The 9,230-nt window shown below is 49.7% G+C and overlaps 1 protein-coding gene across 1 annotated transcript; it reads right to left on the minus strand.

The window, feature by feature from the left end:
• Window positions 1–280: 280 nt before the first annotated feature.
• Window positions 281–6,931, minus strand: LOC100767904 (thyrotropin-releasing hormone receptor). Its single transcript, XM_027410675.2, has 3 exons — window positions 3,585–6,931; window positions 1,773–2,166; window positions 281–1,004 (listed from the first exon to the last, which is right to left on the minus strand). Exons 1-3 carry the CDS (start codon window positions 3,941–3,943, stop codon window positions 609–611), a joined length of 1,149 nt encoding a protein of 382 aa, XP_027266476.1. The 5' UTR covers window positions 3,944–6,931; the 3' UTR covers window positions 281–608.
• Between the last annotated feature and the right edge of the window lie 2,299 nt (window positions 6,932–9,230).

Genomic DNA, 9,230 nt, shown 5'->3' on the forward strand with positions numbered 1-9,230 from the left:
GTAGAGGTGGTTTCTCAGTGCTGGTTGGGAAGACAGATGTTATCCTTCAAGAACATCTGTGATGGGTGAGCTTGTTTGGTGGGTTCTCTTTCAGGGCTGCCCACCGTAATGGAAGACTGGAAGAGGAGCTGGGGCCAGTGATGAACACCATGTAACAGCCCTGGGTGCCAGTGCAACTGTCTGGGACACCCATTCTGTGTAACCTTCACTATCCAATGACCATATGTAAAAACCTGTGCACATGGGTTCACCAAGGGACAGAAGTGATCAAAGCCTGGAAGGACATTCCTTCAATAATAAGCTCCAAAAGATGCTTCAAGTACTGAGTGAAAACAGATGAAAAGTTTTGGTCATACAGGGGGTGAAGACTGGACCTTCGGCTCCCTCCCTGTTCCCACCAGCCTCACTTCAGAGTGGAGAGCTACCTACACAGGATCCAGCTGAGAACATTCCAGTGACATCCTTCATGGTAAAGGGACCTCTGATGACTCATAAGCAGTGAGCTGTCTGTCCCTCTCCTGGCGATCCACCAGGGCTCAGAGCAGCTATCAACCAGACCAGCAAGCAAGCCAACACAGAGAGAGGAGTCACAGGCCAGGCAGGAGTCCTCACAGCACGCTGAAATGGGGCTCTTGCTGGCAATGCAGGGACCCAGCTGCTGAGGGACCTGAGGCCTCATTAGAGCCCAGCTGCATCTTCTCAGTTCCTAGCGGGGTCTCCTGGACAGCACTGTAGCTGCTGGCAGTGATGCATGCTGTACGCCTCTGTGGCCCGGCTGCCTTGCACCAGCACAACTTCAGGAAGGCTGCCCGGAACTTCTGGGACATAAGGCTGTAGATGACAGGGTTGATGGCACTGTTGGTATAGACACAGGTGCGGCAAAACAGCAGGACCCAGGGGTCCAGGAAAGGCTGGGCCAAGAAAGAGTTGAGCAACACCAGTGTGCGGTAGGGAGTCCACAGCACTGCAAAAAGGAATACGACCACTGCCAGCATCCTGGTGGCCTGTGGAGAGGAAAGGCAGGAGGGCATGGCTGTGAGACACACTCACCAAGCATGGGGAGAAACTGACAATAGGGATGTCACTTACACTGGGAGCCAAGACCAGCAACTTGGGGTATCTCTCAGAACTGGAACTCAGACAGGATCAAGACAGCCACCACCCTAAGCTCCCCAAGATGCTGGACTTCTAAGGACACGTCCGTTATAAAATTCCTGGCCCCAGGTAGGGTCCCCCACTGTGACTTTGGGCACCCGAACCTCGTTTTCAGCCACTCATTCCTCTTTCTCTCCTCATTCCTGAATGATCCCATCTTATACTTTCAAAGTCCCTTCTCTGCTCAGCTTGCCAACATCGGTTCATTTGTCACCTCTTAGCAAGGCCTCCTGAACAACCCCCTGAACTCCTGTTCCACAGCATCATTTGTTCCTATGTTTCCCTCCTTCCTGTCTTTGGACAGGCTTGTGTTTACTTGTTCCACTGTTGTAGTTCAAAGAGGGCATCTGACTGAGTTTCCATGTTTTCCCTGTGTCCTAGCACCCACCCAGCATATGCAAAGCTTGGCAGGCACTGCATAGATGTATGTATGTATGTATGTATGTATGTATGTATGTATGTATGTATGTATAGATGGATGGACTGACAAATGAAAGATCAAGTGACTGCTCCATTTACCTGCTTTGCCAGTCATGCCCTGTGTGTTTTATGTTCTTTTGTTTATCTTTGCCTCTCCCCACATGCAACCCCCACCTGCACCCAGGACGACTCCTAACCTGCTTCCGGGAGGACATGGAGCTCTTGGACCTAGAGCAGCTGCCTGGTGCACCCTTGCCCTGCCCTTCGGGTTGTCTTGCCTTTTGCCGGGCCTCCTGGGACAATGGGCTCTGAAATAAGATCCTCCCAATGAACCCATAGAGCACCATGGTCACCACCAAGGGGGCGATGAAGAAGATAGCAAAGTCCAGGAGGTAGATGGGCAGGTAGAGGCCTCTGGACACCTTGTAGCCACATTCCAGGCGCTGATCGTCATGGACGTTGAGGTCCACCAAGAAGAACCAGAGTAGGCAATAGAGGGATGTGACCACCCAAATGCCTGCGATGATCCGTTTGGCCCGGGCTACGGTGCACACAGTCTGTGCTTTCATTGGGTGGCAAATGGCGATATACCTGAGGAGCACAGGCAAGGCATATTGGTTCCTGAGGCCATGGGACTGCTTCTCTTACATCTGAGGCACCTGACCCAGGCTGAGCCCTGTCTGAGTAATGGTGGCTGAGCCGTACTTTGCAAGGGTGGAAGTAGAAGGCTGCAAAGGTTTAAGGTGAAGACAATCCAAGGACAGGCAGAACAAAGTCAGCCTTCCAAGAGGAACAGAAAGTAGCCTGGAAATGTACTGTCCTGTGATTCCAATCCTCTCAAAGATGCCTTTGACCACCACATGCTGTCAAAGCATTTTCTGTTACCCTCCTTCAAAGGCAGGAGTTATACCATACAGCTCTCACAGGCAGACCTCCTTATTGTTCATACTTAGGCCCTTGAGGACTATTGCATGGTGTAGATGACACATCCCCATGCTGACTTACCCCCAGACAAGCATATATGGGGATTGTAGAAGTAGACCCAGTGTTTGGATATGACAGACCTGGGGTCTGTCCAGATTCTGGGTATCCCTAACAAGTTACTGAGCCCAAAACCTCAACTCCTGACATGGGTGCAGCTGAGTTTGATGCCAAATTCAGGCTTTGGATTAGCATGTCTCTGGGGTGTTACAAGCAGAGATAAGCCAGACATGGTGGTGCACATTTGAAATTCCAGGACTCAGGAGGCTGAAGCAGTAGGATTGCAATGAGTTTGAGTCCACCTCAGCTACAAAGAGAGTTCAAGTACCTATTCCAAGTATGTATTCGTAGTGTAACACTGTCTTATTAAATGAACAAACAAGCAAGCAAGCAAGCAAATAAAAAAGTCAAGCTGGAGAAGACTCAAAAGACACACCATGAGCCGGGCGTTGGTGGCGCATGCCCTCGGGAGGCAAGAGGCAGGCGGATCTCTGTGAGTTCGAGACCAGCCTGGTCTCCAAGAGCTTGTTCCAGGACAGCCTCCAAAGCCACAGAGAAAAACCCTGTCTCGAGAAAAAAAAAAGACACACCATTGCTGAACACAGTAGCACAGGCTTATTATTTCAGTTTCTTGAGAGGCTGAGACAGGAGGATCACAAGTTTATAGTGAACCTTAACAAGTCTGTCTCAACTTTAACTTTTTTTTTAAAGATTGAAGATATGGTTTGCCTAGTGGGTGGAAGACCCAGGGTTCAACGCCCAGTAGTGGGGGGTGGTGAGAAAGACCTTCCAAGTGCCTGTGTTCTGGATGGGGAATCCAGACTCAGAAGAAGTCAGAGACTTTTCCTGGTGCCCTACAGTAATCTAGAAGCAGAGCAGATGCCCACATTTGTGCTGGTTCTTCTAGCACCCCACATTGGCTTAGCTCCCCTTCTGTTCAATGGAGCCTTAATTTACTAGGAGTCCCTGCTTGAACCCAGGAAGACAATGGGAAGGGTGAAGGCATGGGGTAGCCTGTGGGTACTTACCTCTCCACAGTAAATGCCAGGATGGAGCAGGAGGAGACATTGATGCCTAGATACTGGAAGTAGGTGATACCCAAGCAGCCAGCATGTCCATAGATCCAGTGCCCCACCAGGCTATCAGAGACATTGGGCAGCCCGGCAGCCACCAGCACAATTAGGTCAGCTAGAGCTAAGCTGACCAGGTAGCAGTTGGTGGGCGTGTGCATGTCTCGTGAGGTCAGCACCACCAGGACCACCATGGCATTGCCCACGATGCCCATAGTGCACACCAGGAGCACTAGGAAGACTGAGACCACCTTGTACTCTGGTAGACCCAGTGTGGAATCCCCATGAACCAGTGAGACATTGATGGGGCTGTCCATCTTGCTGGCGTTTTCTGTGATGCCCTGCAGGCCTGGAGGGGTAGGAAGAGGAAGGTCTGAGAGGCAGCCATGGGTTGGGCTGGACTACATATTGGCTGTAGATCCTAGAGCTGCCAGCCCAGGACACTGCATTCAGAGACCTGGTGCTGTGTAGCATGTATACTGCACTGGGGCAGGTCATGGAGTGTGCATGGCATTCTGCCATTCCACCAATAACAGTGAGTGGTACCACCACGAGGCTTCCTCTCCTGTGTGGATGCAGGAAACAGCCCACCATGGAAGTTGGAGGGGACCTTATGTGCTGTCAAGCCCTCTGCTGAGAAAAATGAGGATTTGGCTGCTGAGTCTGCAGCATTCCTAAGCCTCAGCACACCCACCCATGGATAGGAAGGACAGACACCTGCTTCTCAGGGATGTTAGGAGCGTAGAAACAGTGAAGCCTAAAATGTCCCCAGCCTTGACCTTGACAAGTGATCTGTGTCTGTTCTTTTTTTTCATTTTTTCATTTTTTCCTTTTTATTTTTTATGTGCATGGGTGTTTTCACTGAATGTATGACCCTGTACTTAATACCTGTGGAAGCTGAAAGAGGGCATTAGATCCCCTGGACTGGAGTTACAATTTTAAGCTGTCATATGGGTACTTGAAATTGAACTCTGGTCCTCTGGAAAAGCAGCCAGTGCTCTTAACTACTGAGCCATTTTTCCAGCCCTTTTAAAAACAGTGTGGAACTCTAAGTCTAGGTTTCCCCACCCGTCTAGTGGGTGGTAACAGCAGCTTCTTTCAGGGGAAGAGTGTTGGATGTGTTGCATTATGGCTATGGGATAGATACTAGGTGACTACTGCTGAGTGAGGAAGCAGGGAAAAGGTCCGTTACAGCCCCGTGAGTCTCACAGGACCAGGGTTGGTTGGTTGGTTGGTTGGTTTGCAGTAGTTGCCAAGGGTTTTAAAGCAGCTGATATGCAGCTTTAAAAGGGTTTCCGGGGACCCACAGATCCCAGCAAAGTCAGTAGAGGCACAGGCAGAGATGAGCAGGCCAGTTTGATAGTCAGATGAGAGGGATCAGGGCTCGAGCATCCAGGCAGTAGCAGGGATAAGGACAAATCAGGGTCTCTCTCAGGAGATAGCATGACAGGGCATTGGATAGCATCAGGGCAGACTCTAGGGAGTGTGGAGATGCTCCACAGGGCTCAGGTGGGAAAACCAAGAGAGGAGTCGATGTAGGGGTCAGGTGGATGCATATTGGAGAGGCTGGGATTTAAGAAACTGAGGGCCCTCCACTGCGGTGCAGAATGGGGAAGCATCGAGGAAGCTCCAGAGTCAGGGCTGGAGGCGGAAATACAGCAGCCATCAGCATGGGGAGATGGATGGTTCTGCCACCATGTGGAGAATTGTCTTGGGACACAGCTGCTGCTGCTGCAGTTCTATAATGTTCCAAAATGCATGATGGGGTCCCAGCCTATGGCTGAGTGTGGGAGGGCTCCGCTGCCGAGCCTGAAGCCGGGAGCAGCAGGAGCAGCCCTTGAGCCTCTATTTACCTGCAGATAGCAAGTGTCTGAGGCTGAGGGCATAGAGGGCCAAGTGGAGGAAGTGGTATGAGTTCTGAGAACCATGGAGTACCAGCTCCCTGGGGATGACCACAAAGGGGTTGTGCTGGGATCCACATAGGGCAGGCACCAACCCAAGAACAAAATGTGGTTCAGCTCGGAGAACACATCCACATACATGCCACATGTGACACACAGTGCAAAATCCAGGCAAATACCACACTACACACAAATAGAAGACAAGATACAACAGACACAAACATACACCTTATAATATGCAACACATCATACACACACAGTATACAATATACAGCACACTCAACAGATACACACATACATACATCGCACACTATACTCACCCACACACATCAGCGCTTGCTCCCTTTCAGTGTGTTTGGCATATAGACAAATGCTAAGCTCAGCATGCCTAAAATAAACCCTAAAATGACCTGGAGCAGGCAACAGATCAACTCACCCAGGGCCAGGTGCTTATCCACTTCTGCTCAACCTGATGCACAGCCACACAGCAGTACTACAGCCCCCAGGACAGGGAGCAGAGCATCAGAACAAAGCAGGGCTCATGAAGAAGCTGTGCCTCCACAGATGCTACCCACACACAACAGACAGCTGTACACAGGCCACACGTCACACATAGCTATACACAAGTAGCATAGAGCACATGTCTGTACCCACACAGCACACATGCACACACAATGCTCCTGTGCCTACACACATGTAATGCACCTGTGCTGAGCATACATCCAGGTATACACATGCACACACAAAAATACAAACCAAAAATTGTACCTGACCCACAATGACTGCCCACACAGGCATTACAAACCTTACACATGTGTGCCATACACATTCTGTGTACATACCTGACATTCAGCCCTGACATGCATGCCCTGTGCCCATATTACAGGACACACACACACACACAGGCTGACTTTCCACAGTCCAGGCATATATATTGTTCACTCTCACATGCTCACAGGGAAACATACAAGACATGTCTGCCCTTACAGGCATATCCACATGGCTGGGAAACTGAAAACCAGCCCTTTCCTGTTATCTGGAGCAGAGGACCACAAGATCTGCAGGATCTAGCAGCTGCTTCAACCCCAGCATCTCTCTTTCTCTGCAGTCAGCAGGAAGCTGGTAACCAGGGCTGAATCCAGAGACCTCAGAGGGTGCTTCCAGATGTGGGAGCTAGAGCTGCAGAGGTCCATTCCTGACGTCTTGTCTCCAAGGACTGCTATACCTGTTCTGCAGATACCTCCGTAGGAGTCATCTCCCAGTCAGACACCACCCCCTCCAGCAGCCCTTACACCCCAAGAAAAACTTCTAAGGTCAGAGAACTTACCCAGTGAAGACTCAATACATTTTCTTCCTTTCAGGTGGGGAGGGGATGGGGGAGGAGGAGGGTAAGGAGAAAGGGAGCAGAGGAGGGGGAAAGAAGGAAGCAGAGAATGAGAGAGAGGAGAGACAGAGAGGGAGCAGGAGGGAGTAAGAAGGAGAGGGAGAGAGAGGAGGGAGAGAGAAGGAGAGAGAGAGGAGGGAGAGAGAGGGAGGGAGAGAGAGAGGGAGAGGGAGAGAGAGAGAGAGAGGGGAGAGAGAGAGAGAGAGAGAGAGAGAGAGAGAGAGAGAGAGAGAGAGAGAGAGAGAACAATGCCTGAGCTTCAATCATTCCATGGAAGGCTTTATGTTCTGCCGACTGCAGTATCACACATTATGCGAGTATGCTTCTCACAAAGACACACACAGCCCCACCAACTTCTGGCTCCTCAGCTCTCCTCTCACCTTCACTCTGCAGAGCTGAGAGCCCCAATGCCAATTTACACCAACATCAGCATCCTAGGCCTCTCCAGCAGGGGGACCCAGGAGGAGGAAGCAGGAATGCAGTCGCCTACTCAGCTTGGGTGGGAGTGGTCCCAGGAGTTTATCTGGAACCTCCGCTAGCCAGCAGAGCATACTCTACCAGACAGGAAGAAGACAAAGAGCCCAGAAAGGAACGTGGGGAGTGGCTAGATAGGACTGCAGCTCCTACCTGAACCCCCTGGATGAGAGGCAGTGTCCATGAGAAAATGGACTAGGAAGGGGCTAGAGTATATAGGCCTGGGAGGACTGGGAGAGGGGCAGGGAGGACTCCATCTATGTGACTTTGAGAAAGCCATTTTCCCTGCTAGGTAAAGACTTTCTAGTACAACTGTTTGGAGTGGAGAAAGCGCCCACATTCCAATAAATAACCCAGTCACTTACGCTCTGTAAGGAGGCCCAATAAATTGACTCCCCGGAGTGAACTGTGGTGGAATTGTGTTTCAGTTTATCCTTGGGACCCTCAAAGAAGGAGATGTCTACCTCTCCTCCCTGGGAAGGAATTTTAGCAGCACAAGTATGAGTTTTAGAAGAGCAATCGTGTTGTCCATAGTATGGAGAATGAGACAAACTAAAAAAGTGAAGTTATATGGAGGAGGGGAGAGGTTGTTTACAGAGGAAATTTTGACATAGTGGATATCCATATAGGGTTTGCAGGATAGTGGCAATAAGGTGGAGATTGAGATATTTAAGGTGAAACTGTCTAAGTGATGGAGAGTGTCTGTGGGGAAAATCTCGGAAGGGTAGTCTTCTAGATGGTATGGAATGACATACCTGCTTGATGGTGGGTTCACCTAGGGAGTGTGGAGATGGTTTGAGAACAGGAATTACAAGCCCATGAAGGACAGAGATATCAGAAGAAGCTGCAGAGGAAGCCTGGCCTCTGCCATAGATCTACTCAAAGCTGAGGTGGCAGCCTGGAGGGAGAGAGGGATAAGAGGCTGGCCCTGCAGTGCTGGTCAGATACTTATCAGATACATTAGATGAAAGAGAAGGGTAATGTTGGTCCGTTGTGTTTATAGTTAGGGGCTCAGAGGGAAGAGGCCCATATTAAACCAGTAATACAGTGCCTCTCTTGGAACCCTGGAACCTGGAACCAGTGGGGAGGGAGCAACCTAACAGTGATAGAAGACATTCCTTGGGTCCAACCTTCAATATTTGGAAAGGAAAAATCTGTGCTCCAGTGTGCAGAAGCCTTAACAATGGTCAGATGTGGAAGACTAAGGTAATCAGAATAGTGAATGACTGTATCAGGCTTTTTCTTTTGGGCTACCAACCAGCTCCAAAATCTTGACATAGACGCTTACTAGACTAGTTTTGAATTCTTGGCCTAGCTTAGGCACATTTCTGGCTATCTCTCTTAACTTAAATTAACCTGTTTCTCTTTATATAAAGCCCCTTTTGTCTCCAGGATTTTTACCTTTTCTTACTTTCTTGCTGTCTCTATGGCTGCCTAGCTTCTGGCCCCAGGCATGTCCCTTGTCCTCTCCTTCCTGTTCTTCTATTGGCTATTCAGCTTTTTATTAGACCACTCAGGGTTCTTAGGCAGGCAAGGTAAAAACAAATGCATCTTTTCATAATTAGGCAAATGCAGCATAGACAAAAGTAACACATCTTTACGTAGTTAAAGGAATATTCTGCAGCACAAACAAATGCAACACATCTTTGCCTAGTTAAAATAATATTCCACACGTGACAGATCTGTGGGATCTAGGGAAGACTTCCAAACGAGCAATGAAGGCTTGTGGGGCTGTGGGACATGGGGCAGACAGATCAGCCTGAGTGCTGCTGAAGCAGAAGCTGAGCAAGGTGACCACCCATCCCTTATTGAGACAAAAGCTTCACAATGTAGGGCAATGTGAGG

This window comes from Cricetulus griseus, chromosome 3 (genome assembly GCF_003668045.3).
Source record: "Cricetulus griseus strain 17A/GY chromosome 3, alternate assembly CriGri-PICRH-1.0, whole genome shotgun sequence".
Taxonomy (NCBI): Eukaryota; Metazoa; Chordata; class Mammalia; order Rodentia; family Cricetidae; genus Cricetulus; species Cricetulus griseus.

What these genes read in the sequence shown, in the direction of transcription:
- LOC100767904 (XM_027410675.2), bottom strand. Translation starts at nt 3,943, where the DNA reads ATGGACAGCCCCATCAATGTCTCACTGGTTCATGGGGATTCCACACTG. An exon ending in CTGGCATTTACTGTGGAGAG is followed by an intron (nt 2,167 to 3,584) that starts GTAAGTACCCAC and finishes TGTGCTCCTCAG; the next exon opens with GTATATCGCCATTTGCCACC. An exon ending in CCATGTCCTCCCGGAAGCAG is followed by an intron (nt 1,005 to 1,772) that starts GTTAGGAGTCGT and finishes TCCTCTCCACAG; the next exon opens with GCCACCAGGATGCTGGCAGT.